Source organism: Copidosoma floridanum, unplaced genomic scaffold (genome assembly GCF_036245765.1).
Source record: "Copidosoma floridanum isolate Cflo_tuat_1 unplaced genomic scaffold, Cflo_Japanese_pri ptg000025l, whole genome shotgun sequence".
Taxonomy (NCBI): Eukaryota; Metazoa; Arthropoda; class Insecta; order Hymenoptera; family Encyrtidae; genus Copidosoma; species Copidosoma floridanum.
Genome location: NW_028321902.1, coordinates 6,919,389 through 6,942,941, shown reverse-complemented (window position 1 = coordinate 6,942,941; position 23,553 = coordinate 6,919,389). Strand labels below are relative to the sequence as shown.

At 38.5% G+C, this 23,553-nt stretch overlaps 3 protein-coding genes across 9 annotated transcripts; 2 read left to right on the top strand and 1 right to left on the bottom strand.

The window, feature by feature from the left end:
* The first annotated feature begins 603 nt into the window (after nt 1-603).
* Nucleotides 604-2,923, top strand: LOC149373967 (uncharacterized). Of its 2 annotated transcripts, none has more exons than XM_089595565.1 (2): nt 604-684; nt 827-2,923. In XM_089595565.1, exon 2 carries the CDS (start codon nt 947-949, stop codon nt 2,366-2,368), a length of 1,422 nt encoding a protein of 473 aa, XP_089451691.1. In that variant the 5' UTR covers nt 604-684; nt 827-946; the 3' UTR covers nt 2,369-2,923. The 2 variants fall into 2 exon arrangements, with proteins under 2 accessions (XP_089451691.1, XP_089451690.1); XM_089595564.1 differs by having other exon boundaries at nt 604-740.
* A 215-nt stretch (nt 2,924-3,138) lies between these two features.
* On the top strand, nt 3,139-4,470 carry TBC1d7 (TBC1 domain family member 7). 2 transcript variants are annotated; one of them, XM_089595566.1, is made up of 5 exons: nt 3,139-3,260; nt 3,364-3,610; nt 3,686-3,967; nt 4,041-4,170; nt 4,254-4,470. In XM_089595566.1, the coding sequence occupies exons 2-5, from the start codon at nt 3,372-3,374 to the stop codon at nt 4,365-4,367; spliced, it is 765 nt and encodes a 254-aa protein (XP_089451692.1). In that variant the 5' UTR covers nt 3,139-3,260; nt 3,364-3,371; the 3' UTR covers nt 4,368-4,470. The 2 variants fall into 2 exon arrangements, with proteins under 2 accessions (XP_089451692.1, XP_014206187.2); XM_014350701.2 differs by having other exon boundaries at nt 3,139-3,610.
* A 151-nt stretch (nt 4,471-4,621) lies between these two features.
* Nucleotides 4,622-22,850, bottom strand: LOC106637805 (solute carrier family 71 member 1). Of its 5 annotated transcripts, none has more exons than XM_014350747.3 (6): nt 21,859-22,850; nt 11,760-12,161; nt 10,189-10,694; nt 9,806-10,112; nt 9,513-9,717; nt 4,622-9,115 (listed from the first exon to the last, which is right to left on the bottom strand). In XM_014350747.3, the coding sequence occupies exons 1-6, from the start codon at nt 21,982-21,984 to the stop codon at nt 9,012-9,014; spliced, it is 1,650 nt and encodes a 549-aa protein (XP_014206233.1). In that variant the 5' UTR covers nt 21,985-22,850; the 3' UTR covers nt 4,622-9,011. The 5 variants fall into 5 exon arrangements, with proteins under 5 accessions (XP_014206233.1, XP_089451688.1, XP_014206231.1 ...); XM_089595562.1 differs by lacking the exon at nt 21,859-22,850 and adding an exon at nt 14,851-15,568 and having other exon boundaries at nt 9,561-9,750; XM_014350745.3 differs by lacking the exon at nt 21,859-22,850 and adding an exon at nt 14,851-15,568.
* Between the last annotated feature and the right edge of the window lie 703 nt (nt 22,851-23,553).

Genomic DNA, 23,553 nt, shown 5'->3' with positions numbered 1-23,553 from the left:
CTCGATTGCTTTAACTATACCGAGCTTGAGCCAAGATTTTAGAGTATAATTTCAAATTCACGATACTACGGGGTGGTATAGGCCGTGTGTTCCAGTAGCGCTCTTCGACAACTTGAAATCATCGACAAAAGGACCGTCTCAGTCCGCGTTTCTGTGCGTTTGAAAAAATTTACACAGTTTTTTAAAAGAGGTACCTAAAATATATGATAAAAGTTGAATCGTTCCGTCCACGATTCATCACATTTTTCGGGGTTTTTTAATACTATACTTATTTGAAATACATTGTTGTTTCAAACGGATTGGCGTTCGAGGCTCTCGTCTCACTTTCAATTTTGGGGGGCCATTGTGAAAAACAGCATTAACTCATTGCAGTAAATGTTTATTTACTTATTCCTTTTTGATGCAAAACAGTGAACGGAGCAGGAGCGAAATGGAAATTTGCACAATTGGCTCTTTCTCAATTATTTTCGCACAGCTCGTAGCTCGAAAGCTGTCGAAAGAGCGCCGTATGGGGCCATGGGGGTGGGAGTGGGACTTGCATGCACATTATACATATGTATATATATGTAGGTCCCCTTTCCCCTTAACCCTTTTTCACGCTTTTGCACGAGAGTTGCGCGAGTTTTACCGAGTTGATGCAGATCCATATACAAAATTATATCAGCATCATTAAATTCATTTAAGGTAATTAAGTATTTTTCAAACGCAGCTTACACTTCTTTTTCGTGTCATTGACATGAGTAGGTACGAGTGAAATATTTAAAATTTTTGCAAAATTCTTAAGTATAACCTAGAAATAGTAGATGTATTATCATATTCTTTTCAGATCAATGTAGAAAGTAATGCAACATAAGAGTAAGAAAAGGTCAGTTTAAGTATCGTAAGAAGTTGACAAGGAAAAAAAATCGTAAGAAATATCATTGCGGAAAACAGTAACTTGCAGGTGATGAAAAAAAATTCTGTTCAAAAGCAAAAAAATGAGAGAAAAAAGAAGAAAAAGCAATACCCCACCGAAAACATGAAGAAAGCTATTGCAGCTGTTCAAAAAGAAGGATATTCTTTTAGGCAAGCGGGTGATAAGTTTGGAGTCCCATGGGGCACTTTATACAGAAAGCTCAGATTACCTGAAAAAGCTGATGCCACAAGTGGTCCACCAACTGTTTTGGAAGATCACCAAGAAGATGAAATCGTCACTTGGATGCAATACAGAGCAGAAAGGGGTTATCCGGTATCTAAACTGGAATTGCTTAACGCAGTGAGCACGTATGTGAGAGATTTAGAAGTGGAAAATCCATTTACAGCCAGTAGACCTGGTCGCCACTGGTATGAGTGCTTCATCAGAAGACACCCAGATGTACCGATCGGGCCGATTCGAACGAAAACCCTTGAACAAAATTCTTCCACGGAAAAACACTTGCAGGAATGGTTTTACAAGACGAAAACTTATTTAAAAAACCAAAATTTGTTGAACATTGAAGGAACAAGAATATTCAGTTTGAGTGAAATGGATATTGCGTTGCGTCCAAATGCAAAGAAATCAAATCCTGATGGTACAACCACAAACAGCATAACAACATTATTTACGTACAATGCAGATGGAACACAAGCACCACCTTTGGTAATGTATAAGTATAAAAACTATGTGCCGAAAGAGGTAATCAGAAACTGCCCCAGTCATTGGGGTATTGGTCTTTCAGAAACCGGCAGCATAGTAACTAGGACTTTTTTTGAATACATTGTAAATGTTTTTCATCCCTGGTTACTAAAACAGAACTTGACGTTCCCTATCATAATGTATATAGATAAGCATGCTTTGCATGTTTCTGTGCCTCTTGCGATTTTTTGCAAAGAAAATAATATCGAATTACTTGCAATCCCTCGCAATTTCTCACATTTGATTCAGCCCTTGAACATTGCCTTATTCCGTCCATTTGAAAAGACTTGGGAAAAAACTGTATCCCAATGGAAAATGCAAAACAATACCAAGAGCTTGAAGAAAGAGAAATTTCCCTTAGTTTTAAAAATTACTTTAGATTCCCTGGAGGAGAAAAAAATTATCGTTGAAGGATTCAAAGCAGCTGGCTTGGTACCCTTCGATCCAAGCATTGTTAATTACGATTCTTTGAAAAAGAGAAAGTATACAACTGCAAGAAATTTGGAGACAATTAAACTCCAATCTCTTGTATCGAGCGAGTTATTTCAAGAAAAATTACACTTACAATCTTTTGAAGCTAATTTACCCAAGCAATTGTTGAATAATTTTAAAAAGTGTGAAAAAAGTGCAGTATGGACTGGTGATGTTGAAAAAAGAGGAATGTTTGAGTATTGGCTAAAAATTAAAAATGCAGCTACCGCGGTAATAGTTTAAATATGTTTCGTTGAAATTTAAATGAGTTCTTTTTTCAATTATCTTCAACTACTTTTACGTGCAATAGTATTTAGTCGGATAATTACTACAATCTACAGCATAATTAACAAATGTCTTATTGAGTGATTTAGAAAATGAAACGTAAATCACATCGACGTTTAAAAACAAGACAATAAATGATTTTCAGATATTTTAAAATCAGATAAATCTTGAAGATCGCATAGATTAAAGCCTTCTAGCCAAGTGATAACGGACAATGTGCAGTATTAGAAATTTATTTTACTATAGAGAAAAACTGAAAGTTTATATTTTATCATGAGATGTTATCAAGTTGAATCGATTTTGACGCTAAGATTACTCAGATAATTAATACTACAGAGATAATACTTAAATACATATATATTTGCTAATGCCTTATAGTATACAAAAAAATGTAATTTTTAATACAGCGGTTGTTAGGTAAAGACTGAAGAATTTTTGTCACGCTTCATACAAAAATATTATCTAATTCATAAGCGATAAGATGCATGCGAAAATTAGATTTACATACTTCAATACGTACTGATTCTGTTACATGTTATAAATTGTATTTAAAGTTCCTGAAAAAAGCATTTTATCTTAAATTAATTGTATATTGATAAAAAATTAATAAAGTTTTTTAAATAAAACAAGTCTATGCGCGCGTTACCGGGCTTTCCTCTCTTTCTCTCTTCCTTGATGCTGGTGGTAGGTGTATATATTTATATAATATGTTCGCCTGTCATCACACATTCACACACTACTGTTTCTAACCAACAACCTAGTGCATCGTTATCAGTCAATTAGCTCCAAAAAAATAAAATAAATTAAAATGATCGACGAGCGGAATTTTCGATCCTCCTATTACGAAAAGGTCGGTTTTCGCAGTGTCGAGGAGAAAAAATCCCTGGAGATGCTTCTGCGCGATCGGCCGTTCGACAAAGCAAAGCTCAAGCAATTCTGTCTGAGGTTCACAGTGCCAGCAATGTACAGGACTTTGGTTTGGAAAATACTCTTCGGCATCATTCCCATTTACGAGGAAAGCCACGACTTTGTCATGAAACAAAGGACCCAGGAGTATCACGATCTGAAAGAGGCTTTACGAAACGCCAAAGTAGCAGACAACACCACCAAGCAGCATCAAATGTTTGTCATGATGTGGCTCTTGAGGTCCAGGAGGGCTAAAATCGACATGACCCTGCAGTTGGAGACACAAATGCTCAAGCGAGTATACTGGATTACCTAATCTCCTAGAAAATTCTCTTGACATTTTTTAAAAATTTGTGTTTGTATTTTTAGAGCAATGTGCAGACTGGCGGAGAGTCTATGGAGTATCAGTGAAACCGAAATCGAGGGAAAAATGGTCGACATGTACTGGATCCTCAGTGGTTTTTTGGATCAGGTACAAAAGTTCAGCTGTGAGATTGAGAGATTGCGAGAGTGCATGAGCTCTATGCTAGAGAAAGAGGATAAAGAGCTGCACAACCATTTAACGAGCATCGAGTGTCTTCAGATCTTACCCTTAGAATCGTGGTTCTATTCTTGTTTTGCTGGAACAATCAGTGATTGTTCGATTATTAAGTAGGTATTTTTCACAATTAAATTGTGCATATTTTTTTACGATTTTTTTGTCTAATGTGCTTCACCTACACAGAATATGGGACAAGATTAGCGTTGGAGCTTACAGAATTTTAGTATTTGTGGCCATCGTTATGTTGACCACCACTAGACGATGTATCTTACGGTGCAACTCTGCTGACAGAGTTCTAGAAGTCATTAACAATGTGAGTAAAGAATAATCTTACTGCAGCTTACACTTAGAAAAATGGAAGAAATTCATCAAAATTTTTTTTCTCACTTTATACAGATAACAGAAGAAACGTCAGAAGTTATTGTAAACAAAGCTATCGAAAGCTGGCAGCAGAGTGGATCGGTTAGTTTATACTCTCAAAATCCAGCTCCTTATACTATAAATACTTAAATAAAAGAGTGCCTCAGAACAACTATATTTTTTGCACGTATGTAAATTTGTAGAATTTAAGTTAAAGTATTTTTACAAAGTTTTGTATTAATAAGTATTAAGTTTGGTGTGTATTCCTTATGTGTCAAATAAAAAATTTCTTCATTTAAAATATGGTAAAATTTTTTAAAACTATCAGTTAATTAAATGATACTATCCATGTATTTAACACAAGGTAATAAAGGGGTCAGCATAAAAAAACATGAAAAACGCTATTTGTCTTAAAAATAATCGTTTTTTATTTTAATCCTTCCGTAAATTCACACATTTACATTTTATACAACTCAACAACGAGTTGGATCCTCATTTACCTTCCAGATTCGTTGAGCATCTCAATATCATAATTTCTATGCCTCTGTTCCACTTTACTTTATGATACAACTTTTCTCACATATTACATTGCATACAAATATAAATTACTTGACAATTTATGTTCTATTTTTTTTTTTTTTTTTTTTTTTTTTACAATTGCCTCATCTGAACGGCTCACAACAAAGTTCTCTATTTAACCTTTCTCTTTCGTTTTACAAGTGTTTGATTTTTTTTGCGAATCTCGATTATTCATGCGAAATTTCTAATGTACTTCTAAAAAACTTGGTATATGTATCTTTAATTGTTTAGTACTTTAACAAACTTCATCTTGAGTTAGTTCAATAGTTTCAGTAAAAATCCTAAATCAAGCCAGATACCTCATTAATTTGCAATAGTTAATACTTTATGAAGAAAATACCGCATAAATAATCGACACCAACGACAACGATTTTATAATACATAACATTTTTATTCACCCCAATTTCGGAACCGTTTAAAATTGCACTGTCGCCGCTGTAGAGGTACCATTAAAATATGTCTATGGTCGACACTCATCAGCAAAAAATTATTGAAAAACTGACCCTCCATCTTTCTACAATTTTCACAATCTTTGGCTTCCTCCAGAGATCCTTTTCCATGAATTTTTCAATTTTGATTTCATAGTTTTCCATTTTTCACGTGAATTCTCTCGCAACTCTCAATTCAAGTATACTTTTATATTCCCTTTTCTCAAATAATCCTGATCTGAATTATTAATTTTTTTTTCCTTTGACGTACCTCTGAATTATTAGTCCTATTATGCGCAGTTGTATACAAAAAGGTACAAGCTATAATTAAAAAATTGTAAGGCTTACTCCTCAAAATTAATCATTACACACGGACAGGTGCAAATATTCCACATGAAATCAGTCATTGACACGAGATTGATTTTATGTGTAATAGATAAAGTCTCGTGCAATGCATCTTGTAACGTACTATTATAGCTGATAGAATCGTCAAAAAAATAAACAAATTGCCGGTAGGAATAGTTAGATTCTTGACACGTGAGAGAAATTTATTGTAGAAGTACTTATCGAAATGTATACAATTAACAAAGAAAAAAATTAAAATCACGTTCGTAAAAAAAATAGCAGGGTCAGAAAAAAGTGAGCTGAAGGTTGAATTTATACAATTTTTCAAAAAAATTCAATTATTTTTTGCATTAGTTAAGCGCGTGCGAGAGTTTTTTGTAGAAGTGACATGTTTGAAAGTAAAGGCCCTGGGATCTACGAAGAAGTTAAAATTTTTTTCTTCCTTTTTTTCTTAGAAAAAATAAGCTGCCACAGCTAAGGGAGAGAAAGACTACACGACAAAAATTTAAAGTTGAGAACTTTAAATTTTTCAAATTGACGGTAGATTCTTTTGATAAAAATTGGCTCAATAGCTTCATTTGTTGTGTTATAGTCAACGTCTTAGTTGATTAAAAAACACTATCGCGTGTGTAATCGATATTGTGATATTTTTTTTTTTATAAATCAATATATATAAATCGATCTGCTCTTAACATACCTACACCTATTTACAAATATGTATCGCCGGATTTATACAATAAAATCGTACGAATAACTTTGCACAAAGCTAATTAACATGAAAAAAAAACTTTCACATCATCGTGTTGATCAAAAAAATTTATTTTAACTACACAAGTTAGAAACTAAATTTTTCTCTCATTCAATAAAAATAGGGGAACACAAGATCATTCATAATTATAATGCATCAACAGTTCGTAAGCATTACTATACAGTGTGTACTATATTTTTTCCGGGGTGGAATTTTATGTATGTACATTGTGAATTCATTTTATTTTTCTATTAATCATCACATACACTCTCGGATGCACGCTTGTATCTCTCTTCATCAACTATAAATGGACACTCAGCTAAATCAACAGCCGTACATATCAACAAATGCGATGCACGCGCTTTTTTTTACCACTACTCTTGTTTTAAACTTTTTAAATTTATTCGTAAAGGATTAACTTTTTTTTCTCTCTACTATCAATCATTTATAAAATATACAGCCTCTGTCGAGCAAAAAGTATACCGCATTAAAAAAAAAAGGAATACGCATACTATATTTAATGTTTACCACTGTGGAAAAATCGTAACAAATTTAAAAGAATAGCGAATACATAAAAAAATTATTCGATTTTATAGTTACATTTTTCCACAGAGTTGACGCCATGTAAATGTAATACGATTTGCTGTCGTTGAGTCTTTACTGTTTAGGGCTTCGTTTCAACGTTTTGAAAATTACAAGAGATTTGATAGAAAAAATTAATTTAAATTCATCACCAAAATGTTGCAAGACATTTTAAAAGCTCGTTGGATATTTATAGTTGGTTTTGTCAAATTTAATTTAATTTTAGTAGATTTGAGATATTTATTCAAACGATTTCCATATAACAATTGCAATGGATTGTAATTTAAACCATATACAATACACTAAAATCTTCATTTAAGAGAAAAAAAAATTAGACGTCTTGTTTCATGTAACTGGGATACCTACCGACCACAATCGACATGATTTTTTTTAGCGAAAAATAATGGTAGTCAAATCAAGCTCTTTGAAAATAATTAAAAGAGGAAGAATACAGCATGCCAGGAAAAATGAAAAAAACGAAAACAATACTGGTTAGGATTCTCCTCGACGGCCTCGCTTCTTTTGTGCTTTTGGCAAGCATATTAAAATAGTTTTGTTTGTTTTCTTCATTTATCTTACGTACTTACGTTATACCGAATCATAAAAGTATTTTTTATCTGCAAGACCTTATTTGTTCCAGTGTTGGTCGTCTTCATAAACTTTTTTTTTTTTTTTTTTTTTTTTTTTTTCGTAGTAAATGTATAAAGAAAGCTATGTCGAAATTTTTTTTTTCTTATACCAGATTAGAGTTTTACAAAAGTTGAACCGTTTTTTTTTTAATACTTTGTAATGCTTATAATCGTAAAAGTTGGCAATAAATTTTTTTATTTTATTTAAGTATGGTTGTTACGATGTTTTAGCTGAATAGCCATATGCTGATTGTCCAAATTGAACTTTGCCAGAAGACGGCCAACATTGCGCGCTACTACTAATAAAATTTTTCTACAAGTATTCATTTTTGTCTATTTTTCAATTAGTTGTTCATCATAACTAGTTTATTTATTATTTTTTTTTTTTTGAAAGCAGGTTATTTTTTCTTACTTTTTTTTTTATATTTGTTTTTTCATATGAATCTCGTGGTCACGTTACTTAAGAAATTAAATTTTTCGAACAAACGATTGGCTTTTGATGTGGTAAACAAATAACCTATCAAATATATTTCACTTTATGAAATTAATTAATAGCACTCTTCAATGGTTCACTCATTAACAATGAACATTTTTTTCTATGCAACGTATAATGCAACTATTCTTTAATATCACGTCATGTCTTACAGACATGTCAACAGTTAATTGTCTAAACTGATCATTTCAATGAGTGAAAAGTGAATTTCACCTTACAACTCGCATTGAATGAAAAGACTTTTTATCTGGAATACTTTTTATAACAGAAATCTATTAAAATAACGAACAATCTTTTCATATCTTCATCTCACTGCAAACAAAAATCATTTCTTTACCAAATGTGTACATAAGATTTATCGATTTGATTAATCTCATTTCACATTATGGTCAAGAGCTTGGTTCTGCTATTTATTAGAAAAATAGAAGTGTAATAAAAAAAATGAATAAACACGGAAGTCCCACAAAATGTGAGAAAAACATACATTCCAATAGTCAATGAGCGAGTTGTGAAGTGGACTCACAAAATCTATCTACACCAAGGCATTTGAACACGATAAGTCTACTCTGGTTTGTTTGATACAAATGTACATATTTTTTTCAATACCTTTACTTTCCACTCCACAGCATGTTGAACGACGATTCTTTGATCACTAAATCGTAACCACATAAAACTGTTCTACACTTCTATTTTTCCTTTTTTCAACGACAGCGCAGATAGCTCCGATTTTATAGTTGAACGACTATACCAGCCGAGTAACAGTACACATATGCAGCAGCACGTTTCCGGAGAGTAAAAAAAAAATTTTAAGAGTTTCTAAAAATCGATTAATCTACGCACGTGTACACAGCAGCATCGAGAGCGTTTTTTTCTTCTCCTTTCATCCTTATTTTCGCAATTATTTATGTGCAAGTGAATGCTGTCGTATGGCAGCGTTTTTTGTGACACGGCATTATAAAATCGCCTGATGGCTATTTGGAACATCGGCAGTTACAGCGCTGCCGAGTTGCAATTGTCGACTAGTGGCGAGAGGGCTACCTTACCCCTGCTACTGCTTATCCTATCCGTCTCGTAGTGAACGTCTAATGACAGGCCTGAAACAAAAAAGAATTCAAGAGTTTTTTTATTTTTTTCAATCTGCCAGAAATACAATTATTTCAACCATGCCCAATAGCTCAAACGATTGTAACGTGCAGTGCAAAAGTAAAAATTATTTTCGAAAAAATATAAATCGTTCCATTAAATGAGATTGATGTTACTTTTAAGGCGACGTCATCAAACACAGATTTGTAATCAAGATGAGAGATAATTAGTTTTTACTTGTATCTTGATAAAGAAGTTAGTCATTGCGTGCGAACGATACGAATGAAACAGAAGCATGCACTAAAAAAAAAATTACAATGATTCAAAATCTAAAAACTTGATGGATTCAGCAAAACACACAAAGTAGCAACGATTAGATGATACTTTATCTGAGTAACAAGGACCCACCACCAGGATTATCCTTCTCGGTTTGTATGGTGGTAAGTTGTAACGTACATTTTTGATATGCGTATTTACCGGATGGCCTCCGGGAAGTAGACGAATGGTGCAGCTGACCCGTTATCACCGGAGCCGAATCGGAGATGAACGCGGCCACAAGTAGGGCACATATCACCAGTAGAGCACCAAATACGAACGGAGGTCCCGGTACCAGCTGCAAAGAGAAAAATCCAATAAATTCGATGAACTGCCCACAACAACGGGTCGGCAAACACAACAATCAATCAATCACAGCGACTCACTTGGGGTATGATATCGAAGTGCGTGGCAGTTCCCGTGTTATTGTTCTTGTCGAAGAATAAAGTGGCCGGCCTGCCCAGATGGGGAGGAGGCACGATGCGCGTGCGCTCGTTCAGGTCAACGTGAAACAAGTAAAATATGACGCCGAACATGGCAGGCCCGAGACCGTTGCAGAGGCCCCGGATCCCCGTAACCATACCCTGGGCTAGGCCCTGCTTGTCGGCATCGGACTGCATCGACACGAAAGCCGAGATCGACGGATACGTGATGGACGAGATCGAGGCCAACACTCCGGCGGCCCACATCATCCTGCAACGATAAAGTTGTATTTGGATAACAACAACAACAATAGTAAGGATACAATAATAGTCAGTGCAAGACTTACCAGATCTGGGAGCCAAAGCCGTACCACATGAGCTGCAGCAGTTCAAAGAGCAAGCCGAGCATGATGGTGTGCTTACTGCCGAGGGTGCGCATGATGGGCCCGAGGAGCATCTGGGCGATGACCGATAGTATGCCCACGAGGGCTATGAAGACGGCGACCATGGCACCGGAGAAGCCCATGGCGAGGCGTAGGTAGACGAATATACAGCTGTACTGGCCGGCCTCGGGTAGATAGCTGAGAAAAACGGTGACGCAGAGCATCATGATGGTGTGGTCCTTGCCGACGTTGACGAGGGCGGCAAAGGGGTCGGCTTGCTCCCAGGATATGGGGGCAGGTGGCCGGGTCTTCTCGGGTAGGCTCTCCGGTACGGCGACCAGGATGAAGAAAACGTCGAGGATGGCTATGGCCGTCGCCAAGGCCACGACCACGTTCACGCCGTAAGTGCGTTTCGTGAACTCGCCCATCGCTGGGCTTATCACCATGCTCGCGGCGAACGTCGCCGAGACCTGTGGAATTTTGGACGAACGTGTAAGCCTTGATTATTTCGTTGGTACTTATCGCGTTTAAAAACGTATTTTACAAAAGGCGCGATTGGTTTATAGGATTTATCAAATTTTTTAAAGAATATTTATTTATTCATCACTGTGTATATATACTCACAATACATTTTTGAGGGGAAATAATTTTTTTTTTTTTTTTTTTTTTTTTTCAAACAAGCGTGATACATTTTATACGCAGGTCAAATTTTGTTACAAAGTATTTGTCACGTACTTTATAACTTGTTTTATAAATTGTTTTTCTTTTAAAAGGCGATTTATTGTTTTTGTTGTTGTGAAAAATTTTTCTTGAGGATCATTTATGTTATAAGCAGTTGAAAAAAAGCATAAGACAACATAAATAATTTTTTCTTTTCGGAATAAAATTTTTTTACTCATCACTGTACCCAAAATATAATGTTAAGAAAAAAAAACTAACAATGATTGACAAAAAATTTTCTGGCACATAAGTACAATACTTACGTTTCAAATGTATATTAAAGTTTGTTGCAAAGTATTTGACGTACTTTGACACTTTTTTTCTTTCCAATTATGATTCATTGTTTTAGTTTGAAAAAATTTCGTCCATTACTTACTTATACTACAAATATAGTAATAAAACAGCTAAAATAATAAAATTGGAAAAAAAATTGTAAACAGCAAGTAACCGTGCCCAAGTCTATTTGCGTGCGCGTGTACCTTCGTGTCAATTTTTTTTTTTTATGATGATTCTCACTTTTTCGGTCGATTTTAATTTTCCAAAGTTCTTTTGTTCCCCTTGAAAAATAATGACTCGCAAACTAAACGAGCTTGTAGAAACAAGCAATGAAAGCTACACACGCCAAGTTTCGCAAAAGTTATAACTTTGAAACGTAATGACGATATAGATGCACGAATTTTTCCCTCAAAAACACAAACGACAGCGCCAATCGCTGAAAGATGTTAATTAAAAAATAATTCTGATTGGCATTGTTTTAGTTCGTAATCGTCCAAAAGGAAGGAGGAAGGAGAAAAAAAAAAAAAGTATAAGCTTACCCTTCCGTAAGCCTTGGACCTCTGGCTCTCCTCGGTGATGTCGGCGACGTAGGCAAAGACGACGGAGAAGGTGCAGGCAAACAGTCCGCTGATGGATATCATGGCGAAGAACCACCAGGTGTTGATGCTCATGAGGGGTATGGGGGCGCAGGTGAAGGCCACGGTGATGAGGAGGAAAAATTTGCGGCCCCAGACGTCGGACAGGGCGCCTATGAGGGGCGCCGACAGGAACGACAGTATACCCTTGATGCCCATTATCAGGCCGTTCATGAGGAACGTGTGGTCGGGGAACGTGTCGTTCAGCACCGATATCACCGGCATCGTCAGCAAGCCCCACGCGAAAAACTCCAGGAATATGACCACCAGCGCGTGCCACACCGACGCCTCGCCCACCCCGGATGTCTGAAATTAATTTCATCGTTATCTCTTTACACACACACACACGTATTATACAGGTACACGCTATGACCGTTACATAAATTTACAGAATTATGTCTCTGCATGTTTGGTCGAAGAATCCGATTGCCAAAGAATCGAGGTGAAATATTCATCCCTGCCTCCTCTCCGACACACATCTATTTGGGCCCAATGAATATTTACTCCTCTTCCACTCTCTCCCATATTATATATTATACACTCGTACGACGCGTCTCATCAATTTTTCAACGCTAAATAGGTGTATCGCCTAGCCGTACTCGAGAAATATTTATGCCCGCGGTGCGTCTCTGTTACAAGGTCACTTACATGATTTACCGTCCTTCTCGGTTATTATGGGCACATCTCGCCGATTTCAAGATCTCGAAATGAGGTCGCGTTATTCCATAGGTGTATATACGATTGTTCGTGGTGAGGGAAAAAAAAAAAAAAAAGGAACGCTTGCAAAAGTCTCGTTTGTTCGCGCGCTGATGGGGCCTCGTGTACTTGTATGTTTCACACGCGCTGAAAGTTTGTTTGTCCAGCATCAGCACCAGTGTATACGTGGGGGGAGAAGGAAAAAGAAAAAAAAAAAATCATCCGCGCGAGCGCGTTAATTATAGACCCTCGCCCATGTGTAACCCGCAGCCACACGCGTCTTTTTATAGAAGCCCTATAAGCAGAGAGATATGCCGCGCGGCTCCCGTATAATACATAAATTAATTGGGCATCGCGTCTTGAAAAACTCGTCGAAATACACGTACGCAATCCGTACAACTTTTTGCAACCGCGGCCAAAATGTGCGAGAGAGGGGGAAAAAGTTGAGTGAAACACACGTAGCGCTCGCAATGTTTAATTTTATTTTTTTTCCGTCGCCACGTATAAGTACGCCCTTTGACTATTGTGCCACGCGGGCAAAATCGATGAGAGAGTATTGCGTGTATACTCTGTCGCGGCGTTAATATGATGTGGCAATGACGAAAGGACATATGGTGGGAGAGAGAAGCGTAAGGTTATTTGTTTATCGACGTAGCGCGGAAATTGTGTGATGATTTCATTTATTCGCTCGTAGGCGCGACCCGAGGGTATATAGGAGAGGTAAGATGAATGTTAATGGCTCGCGAGGAATTAAAAGTCGGCGCGTGACCCTTACCGATCATTCGGTGTCTACAGCGCGCCACCCGCGGCGTATTATTATACATCTTGTTCGTGCGTTGGAACCCTGTGGTTGTTAACAATAATAAATTCGCGGATACATGAGTTTCATGGGTTCAAGCAATACTGCAAACCTCAAAGGCAAGTTTTTGATTCGTACACATTTAATACCAATTTTTTGTCGTATTCAGAAAATTCTGAATTAGTATTTAGTCCGATGTACGCACATGAAGATTATAAAAAAAAAAAACATTACAATCGCGAAAATGAATATAGATTTTGTTTTGGACCTATAAAACACTATGCAGTGTTTAGATGTACATACAAATGATATTGTGCATAACCTTTGAGCTGATGTTGGGTTTGAATTTTATGGTCAGTTATTTAGAAAATTAACCAAGTTTGAAGGAAAAACTCGTTTTTGGCAACTATAACGATCTCTCTACATAACAAGAGTCTCTATGTACCTCCAAACACCTTTTTGATTCAATTTCTCGAAAACTACTAAGGTTGGCCCAGTAAAATTTTGCACAAGTGTTGTTTTTAGTGATAAAAGAAGTGTATCAAAGTATAATATACACAGGGAAAACAAAAATATCACGGTATAAACCTCCCCGATGGTACAGTAAAAAATGAGTAACTTATCCAAGTGATGCGAAAGTATATGCGATCGGACCGCCTGGTCGGACGTAACTGGTTCACACCAGAATCGCTATACTCACGGGCACTCTGAATTTTCAATGTTTTTTTTTTTTTTGAAAATGCACACAATTACATACTTTCCACACTTGCAACCTCCTCCACAGCACAGCAAAACGTAGAGGGGAAAACCGACCTATATATACACCGATCGAAAACCATTGTTTGTCAAAAGCACGAAGCGCCACTCGAAAAGAGAAAAAAAAAAGTTATAGACCCAAGTCATTGGTGTTTGCTTTGGTGATTTATCGATCTCTCCCTCCGAGGAAAATTGGTGCACACTCGCAAGCAAGAAGAGCACATATAAGGAGGAGGAGAAACAAAAAAAACAAAAAAAAAAAAACAAAAAAAAAAGGAGAAAAGCGACTAAAGCTCAGCTAAGGCGCTTTCAAGCGGATACGCACACACGCGCGAGAGGAAGAGAGGCACTTGACAGCCGTGCCCGCCAATTATTATAAAATCTCTCCCCCTCGCCGCCGCGACACTGACACACATTCCCCTCCTATTATATCCCGCGGGGCAGTATTGACATCCAGGAGGGTATACACACACGCCTCGTTCATCGGATATATCTGACTGACAAACTTGAACTATATTATATTGTACGAACGCACACGTAGGTACACCTCAACAAATAAACCAAGTTCCAAGCCAGCCACGTGCAAGCTCCATATATATGATGTAAACTTATGCGGGTGTTTTTCTTAACAATGGGAATAAATATAATATCGCGCTCCCCCCCATGGAGAGCTAACAAGACGGGAAGGTATAGGAACATATATAAACCGTTGCGTTTGTATGTATAGGGGGGTAAACAGCTGACCTTGAGGTGTTGGTAGCATCGGTGGGCGAGGGTCTGATCGGGGGGTATCGGCACAGCCGTGGCCCCGACAGCCGCAGCGGCCGCCGTTGTGGTGGTCGTATCGTCCTTCGCGGGGTCATTGCTCTGGCGTTGTTGCTCGGAGCAGGAGTCCAGGACCTCCGAGTCGAGGCTGGTCGCCCCGGGCGTCATAGCCCGCTCAGGCGAGTCTCCGCTTGAACCGCTCCATCACATCCCTTACCGACAAGGCGCGCGTGTTTTCTTGTTAATACACCAAGAGTATGCGATGACGATGGCGCACGCTGTAAGGACAGATCCTTTATAGTTGCGTGGACGGGGGTGGTTGAAGGGCCTCCCTTTTACCGGTGACGATGGGACCCACGAGTGCCGATCGGGGGACCCATTGGTGTGGATGTATCAGCTGATTGGACAACGAGCCTCAGCGCGCATCTCTCGCCGTCGTTGCGATCACTACCTCGGGGTTGAGGGAAGAAGGAGAAGAACGGTAACCAGGACAGCGGTGGCGTGGGTACATCGCGATGGCCCAACAGAGGCGACGGGGCGATTTATCGAGCGAGCCAGCAGCCGGGGTGTCTCCTGGACGCAGAGCTAATCGATGCCCGACAACAACAGGGGGGGAAAGGGGGCTCGAGAGCTTTTTAGGCCAAACTAATGCCTCTGCACTGCACTGTTATTGTTGGACCAACAAGCGTGCTCCTCCTCCTCCTCCTCCTCCGCGTGTGTATGTATTACATATATAGCGGCCCGATGGTCCAGCAGCTGTTCAGTTCTCTCGCTGCAGCAGCATCATCCCCCTCTATATACGTTTATACCAATTAGCCCCTCAAAGTTTGCACACTCCTCTGTATGATATATGTGGGTGTATATATAGCAGCATCCTCCACACACACGAGGATCTACGTATACTTGGGGACCTTCTTCTTTTTTATATTTCTCTCTTTCTTATCTTATATATTTTTTTGTTTCTTCCTCTCACCCCCTCCGAGATCAATAATCCACGCGCTCTGGGGGGTGGACGACTGTAGAGCAGATGTATAACCCACACACAAGGGTGGCCGCGGGTATGTGTGTGTGTGTTCCGTGGCGAGGGAGCGCGCGCGCGGACAGACCGCCACCGACCGACTGACTGACTGGTGCACCAGCTCCTTCCTCTCTACCTATATCCAGCCTCTCTCTCTCTCTTTCTTTTCTACGAGGAGGAGGCTCTCCGCGCGCACACTCTCTTGGGGAGGAAGGGAGCGCAAGCGCGAGCTCTATCTCTCTTTTTGCCGATGTATGTGTGTGTGTGTGTGTGTGTTGCGAGAGTGAAAGAAAAAAAAAAAAAAAAAAGGGCACACGATACACACAAATATAAATACACCCTCCTCTCATCATCTGGGACACCGGATCTGGAGGAGGAGGAGGGGCATCAATGTCACGGCTGATGGGGCTCTCTTCTTCTTTTTCATCCCTTCTCTGTTTGTGTCCCCCCCCCCCGCCCCCCCCGTACTTATATAGGTATACATTCATGAAATCTTGCAATTTTTTTCATCCACCACCCCTCATCCTCCCCATGAGCTTTGCATGCGGTGTTATCGCAAGCGCGCGCGCGCGCGCCGTAAGCTCATTCATCTCTGATGTTCGCGCGCGCACGTGCGTATAGTATATACAATATTAGGTGGGTAGACTGACCTTAATTGACGCAACAGCATCACTCTATGTACATACCATGTGCGTGTGTGTGTGTGCGCTTGACTCCGAGCAACCTTTTTTTTTTTTTTTTTTCTTTTTTCTACATCATTGGATACTGTCATTATATGTCATTAACGCGCCTAGAGTCCAGAGACCCTATATATACCTATTGGTGATCGCTGACGACTGATATACAGCCACCAATCTCGTATATGTTTCCATCTCTCGTTTTGGTTGACCCACATAATTTGTTTTCAGATTAATCCGTTCTGATGCTTGATCAAAGTGCAGCTTATTTATGCGAGGAAAACAAAAGTAAAAAATAAAAAATAAAAGAGGAGTCGCGCATGTGCCGTTTAGAAAGGGATGTACTTATACCGCAGGGAGCCAAAGTATACATACAATGGAGGATCAACGAGGGTGTGTGTGGGGGGGCGGGGGCGGTTTGTGCACATATACCCACGGTTTTTGGCGCACTGCGATGGATTTATGTAGCTTTTGTTGATTTGATCCCGCGCTAGTACACGCGCGCTACTTATCTATATATAATATCTCGTATGATGATGAGAGAGAGAGATACACCGAAATGCGGATGTTGGAATTTCGGGAGCGTTTGAATGATATTTGTGTGTATAAGTACGTGTCGTCTCGAAGGGAAAAAAAAAAAAAAAAAAAGTCATGAAATGATGCAAAAAAATGGGGCTCCGGAGGGTCGTTCGTTACTTTAATTTCCGGTTGTATTTGCGTGCGAGAAAGAGGAGGGACGCGCGCGCTCGAAAAAAAAAAATACACGTGCTTATTCCCAGTGCGGCAACGATAAATACGACTTATCATACATTACAAGGTGCAGGTCCGCGGTCTTATGTCACACACACAAACCCATACCTGATATTGTAACGATACGTACAGAGGCAGGCGGACCTTATATTTATTATGTACGGGTATGACAGTTTTTTTTCTTTTTTCCTTGAAACAGCTTGCTATACAGCGATGCACAAAGGAATAATTTATAGCTATACACAGGCCTACTCGTGTATACGCGACTAATCAAAAAACACATCAAAAGGAGTCGCATCGTCATTTCACGGATTGATCCTCTTTCCCGCCCTAACAATATGTTGTTTATGTTGTTGCGTGGGTATTATACACGCTGATTTTTCTTCTTCCTTTATCTTCGATTTGTTTGAAGGATGAGTTGGATGTGTCAAATACATTCATAGTTGCACGTGAGTCGTGTAATTTTTTAATATATATTTTTTTGAAGCGAAAAAAAGGGTACATTATTCATTTCGTTGACGCCGCTTACATAGCGATGATGAGAAACGAAAAATGTATTTCTGGAAGAGACGAGAATCATTTTCGGAATTCAGGTCTGGATTAAAACGCTCGGGGGTATAGGTGTATATATATATGCATTGCACTCGAGAGTTTGCATGCATAATTTAAAAAAAAAAAAAATTTAGGATTAAAATTGATGCAAGCCATGTTTCTTTAAATAATTTATACAATTGTATAGGTACAATACCTAAACGATTTACGCCCGCGCGCGGAGGTGTGTGTATAGGCGTGTTTTTTGAATTATTACTTTTGCTCGTGTACTTTTCGTGTCCTCTGGAAATACAGTTTTTTTTTCTTCCCCCTTCCCCCCCATCCTCGGATAAATTAAAGACCCGCAGCGGTGAACTTTTATACAGGGTTTTAGTTGCGCGTCCTCTGTAACCTACGGTACAACAAAAACAAAGCTGCAGTTAAAGGGTAAGAGAAAAATTATTGTTTATGTGATGAAAAAAAAAAAAAAAATTGTTTAGGTTTCCCAAAAACTATAAATTTGTGAGCAAAATGGATCAGAATCGACGTTAGAAACAATCAGAAACAAAGCGTTATCGCGTATAAGTAATTAGATAATAATATACACAGTTTGTACATGATAGACAGGCCAGTCACCCGATAATGCCTCAAGACGTTCATTACGCCGTGTATATGTGTGTATTAATATTTACTTGCGCGTGAAAGCAGTAAGCGATGTACGTATATATATATTATGTTCACGTATGGCGTGCACGCGTGTCATAAAATTGATCGGATAGCTGTGGTTTGTAATTACACAGTGCACGCGGGCATGAATGTCAGTGCCATCGATGTAACTGGATGTTATTATATACACGACCGTACTTAGCTCAGGGACACATTACGTACAACATTCGAAAACATTGCGACGCCTACGTACATAAGTTTCATTCAATTTTCAAGTTTTTTTTTTTTTTCATCTTATCTGTGATGAATCGTTACTTGATTAAAATGAGTAAGTAGTAGGAAGACATTGAGAAACCGAAACTATGATAATATATTGTAATCTTTGAATCCATGCAAAATACGCTGTTAACCCAAGCGAGTCACCAAAAATATATTTCTAAGCTTTTTTAAAAAAAACACATGTGGTATCTCTCATCAATAATTTATGAGCGTTTCGATCCATAAGTTACATGCACATGATCAATTATTTAACGAAAATAATTAATGAAAATACGCTGTATGGGGACCTGAAACATCCTGTAACACAATTAACACGCGATGGCGTGTACAAAAAATTAGCATTACTATAGCATATGTATATAGCGTAAAATAAGAAAGCGAATCTAAAAATGATTACGGATCGGGTGACCCAAGCAAAACGAGAGAAATCGTGGAAAAAAAAAAAAAACTAACAAAGGACAAACGATTCTCATCAAGGTTCACACTCTCTCGGGCCTTGAACAATCACACTTTGCGCGTTGTAGCTATGTATACACATTTGGTCAATTTAATAAGTGTATATAGGTACGCGGAGAGAAACACGAATACATGTAGCTACATGTAAAAAAAAAAAAAAAAGTTTCATCTAAAAAAATGTCTCCTCGAGACACACACACCAGAATCCAGAATATGGAAGACGAGGCGAATTACAACAAAAGCCAAAACGAGGAGAAAACAAGCAGCTTGTTTGCCTTGATGTAATATCCACGTGAAAATTCATTCAAGGCGAAGGCGAGCAGCTACAAGGAAATCGGTCTTATCTCTCGTCGCCACGTTTATCCGTACATATGTATACGCCGTTTGTAAATACGTGTAATATGGGTTTTACACGTCACTTGAAAATAAAGGGAATTAGAAGATATACCTATTTATACTCGCGTATATTTGTAACTAACAGAAAATGAAAAAAAAAAAAAAAAAAAAAAAAATAGAACGATGCGGGCGATGCGAGGGTCACCGAGAGCACACGCATGGTTTTTTTTCAAACGCTCGACCATCCTATAAGTACCTGTAATAGAAGTGCGGAGAGAGATAAAAAAAAAGGGGGGGGGGGCCGAAAGTGGGTTACTCGAACTTTTGGCAACACCCGTACACCGGCATAAGTATCCGCAAAAACGTAACGACAATCTGTAATCTGTAATGCATGTACATACACTTTGGGAGGAGGAGAGGGTGACGTGCCTCTTTTTTAATGATTCATAATATGCACGCTTGTGATATGAGAAACGTATGCGACGTTTCGTGCGTTACTCGAATAATACGCGAGGTACTTGTACGTGCATACTTGAATCAATTTTTTTTTTTTTTTTCAAGCTTATGTTTGGCTTTGTTTTGAACGTGTAAGATTATTTGCAGACTTGGGCACGGTTATTTTACGGATTTGTAAACACTGACAAAAATTATTTTTTTAAAGTGCATTGTTCTTGCTAAACAAAATTTTTTATTCGTCACTGTTTGCAATACACTATAGAATAATATTTTTTTACGTATGAGACATTAACCTTTGTTTTGCCTAAATTTTTCTTTCTTTTTAATTGTAAATACGTTACTTTTGTTGGGAAAAAATTTATTGAGTACTGTGTTATACAAGCACTGTTGAAACACAGCTTTTTGAGTCTGAGCTACATTTTTAGCAAAAAATGTATTTCAATCTGTTAATTTCCTCTTTTTCTTTTCTTTTTTTTTTTTTGTTTTATTATTGTCAAAGAAAAAATCCTGAGGACGCTGAATCCATTATGAAGGAATGAAATATTCATCGATAAGCACGTGTGTCCTGCCGATCTGCGTGCGCGATTGTATAAGAAATAAACTCAGCGACGATTCTCTGTATAAACTGAGATTAAGTACGTCCACAAAAAATAACGACACGACAGATAAAAGAAGAAGCAATTCAGTTGCCAGCGATGAGGGGACTTCATTCCGAAATGACGTTGGCGCTCTTCTTATCGCGTTAAAAATGTTGGAAAACAAAAAATTAAATTGTGAGCCAGGTCCTGTCGATTGTTTAAAATTGAGATTGTTGTTTTTTTATCTTTTAAATAATTTTAATTTTCATACCGAGGTTTCAACGGTCATCATTTATAGTACGAATTTTTTTGTAAATGTATTTCTTAATCATACACGTTGATAAAACAATGTGATTTAACAACAGTTAATAGATTATAAAAAAAAAAAGAATTCAATTGGAATTAATCGATTTTTCCTGCCTTGATAATTCGCAGTGATTAAATGTTCATCAGATTAATCTTTCCACAATGCTGCATTACATGTTTGTTTGGTTTTTTTTTTTCCAAGTATGCTTCTTTGTAAGCATCAAGATTTTTCTCTTATACTTTGATGTTCCTCTAGCTTTTTGTGATTGAAAGTATGGTTGGGGAATTACCCATTTCAATGAGTTAAACTGATATATGTTCTTTTTTTATAAATTTGCTAAGGAGAGAAACGTCCAAGATAAAAGGCAATTTCGATAATATGTACAAATGAACGAATTACAGACAACAAAATTTTTTCGTTTCATAGCACTTGACTGTGTCATTGCTACAAGCTACATAATATCATCCTAAATGATTTATGCACGTATTATAGTCAATAAAGATTTAGAAAAAATCGACCAATAGTACGTTGATCCCTGCTCTAATAACTTGCTTAATAGCTATTACTCGTAAGTTAATATGCTGCAAGAGAGCAACACACTATTCAAGACTTGACCCTTGCTTAAACAAAGGAAGTTACAAGCAACAAGTTCCACCCACCTGCCTAATTGAGCAAAACAAAGAGTACGTTAATATGGTCAAACGTAATAAAAGTGTCTTTTGCAGAGGGTTGGCTGAGTACATCCAATTAAGCCTAGATAAAGATAGAGAACGAGATAATGTAAAGAGAGAGAATATGCAAGAAGAAGGAAGACGATAAACAGGTCAAGCCAAGAAGAAGGGGGAAACAGACGGATAGGTAGCAGACAGACAGATAGATAGAAAGATAGAGTTGTGTATCGTAGATCAACGAGAAAAATAAAAGGCGACTAACCGTGATGACTCCATCCTTCATGATGGACTTTCGGCTGCGTATGATCATGCCAACGACCTTCTTGGATACCTTGGCTGGCATGTTGACGCACTGGGCGCAGAGGCTTTTGCGCTTTTTGAGTTTCATTCAAGGCTCCTGTTGATGATCTCGCAGCAGCTGCAGCTCTTCTTCTTCTTCTTCTCCTTTTCCGCGCGTTTTGGCTCACACCAAATCGAAACGCACGCCAAGAAATAAAACACCACACACTCCGGTGTAACTATGCCATTACATTCCAGTTGCCGAGGAAGAGGATGATGCGTGTGGTCAGCAGTTGCCGGAGCTGCTTCTGCTGCCGTTTCGTTGTTGACGACGACAGCGGGCTAGCCGGGCATCGTCAGCATTATTATCCCTGGCGAGCTGTCGTCGCGTCGTCTCGGGCATCGAGCACCGCTGGCTACACGACACGCACACCGTGTATACGTAATACCGATCTCACGCTTGAACAATCAGCACCTCCTCGGGTACGTTATTCCCTGCATATACCCAAAAGAATGTCTGTTAACACAACTCTGGCCTCACATCTGCGCGCACTGTGATCAACCAACACACCCGAAACCGTTGACGATGACTTTGTTTTGATGAATAATATTGCGGTGAGGTGGAGGAAGACCTCGGGGTCACCACAGAGAAAATCCCTCCAGGGTGGTGGACTGACGAGCACCTAACCTTGCTTTTCGAAGCTGCGCGCGCGCGAGTATGGTGCTGCGCCAGGGTTGGTGTTGCAGCAGCTGCTCTTTTTGGCCTCCGGTTCGTGCAAGATAAGCGGAGGCTGATATCGTTTGATCTACGTCTCTTCCTGGTCCTTCAAAACTCGTTTAGACAACTGTTCGGTGTCCCCATAAGTTAAAAGTAATGATAAAATACCTTGATTAATTAGGTATTATCGTCCAGGTGTAATTGGACGACAACTGTCGACAACGAGTTGAGTTGTCAACGACGGCAAGGTTCGAGTGACGCCACCTGCCTTCCTGCCTATTAATCGACGTGCTTGATGTTTACGCGACTCCGAAATGCCGAGGTGCTCCGATGGTGAATGTATCTATTATGTTTGCTTACGCGTGTGTGCCGTCTGCCATCGCGCACCTGTTTCGTACCAGCCAATCGCAGAAGCGTCCCAGTGTCTGCCACGTTTTAATTTCAACCAATGAACGCCTTTGTTGGTGTTGTCATGTACGTTGATTGTATGGTAGACGAATGTGGCATCGGCGGGGAAATGCGCGGAAAAATGAAAAATGAGGCATAGGTATAGGGTAGAACTCTGAAAGCGCAGCAGGTAACTGTGGGTGTAGAAAACGATAAAAACCGAGTATATATTTTGTGCCATTTTTTCACTAAGTAATTGTTAACGTTAATGATTTGGAACTTTCTCATTTGATTTTGCTTTTCATTACACATTCAGATCAGACTCTGATTTGAGATTAATTTTTTTTTCTCCCTAAACAGCTGTTGATAAAATGGGATGTGTATATAATGACGGATGCACCCTCTGCACCAAAAATTAAATAGCTTTTTTTTTAAATTATTGGCATACTTGCACTTTAAATCCAGTAATTAAGGATCTTTTTTTTTTTAATCGTATTGCTATTTTAATTTTAATTTCACATCCCATGAAATACATGATTAATCGTGAATTTAAAACTTGTAACTCAAAAGCAC

Bases quoted from the DNA above. Each gene is read 5' to 3' on its own strand.
- LOC149373967 (XM_089595565.1), top strand. From the start codon at position 947: ATGAAAAAAAATTCTGTTCAAAAGCAAAAAAATGAGAGAAAAAAGAAG.
- TBC1d7 (XM_014350701.2), top strand. From the start codon at position 3,219: ATGATCGACGAGCGGAATTTTCGATCCTCCTATTACGAAAAGGTCGGT. The intron at 3,968-4,040 runs GTAGGTATTTTT...TCACCTACACAG, and splicing joins AGTGATTGTTCGATTATTAA to AATATGGGACAAGATTAGCG. The intron at 4,171-4,253 runs GTGAGTAAAGAA...CACTTTATACAG, and splicing joins TTCTAGAAGTCATTAACAAT to ATAACAGAAGAAACGTCAGA.
- LOC106637805 (XM_014350745.3), bottom strand. From the start codon at position 15,039: ATGACGCCCGGGGCGACCAGCCTCGACTCGGAGGTCCTGGACTCCTGC. The intron at 10,695-11,759 runs GTAAGCTTATAC...AAAATTCCACAG, and splicing joins GGTCCAAGGCTTACGGAAGG to GTCTCGGCGACGTTCGCCGC. The intron at 9,718-9,805 runs GTGAGTCGCTGT...TTCTCTTTGCAG, and splicing joins ACTTCGATATCATACCCCAA to CTGGTACCGGGACCTCCGTT.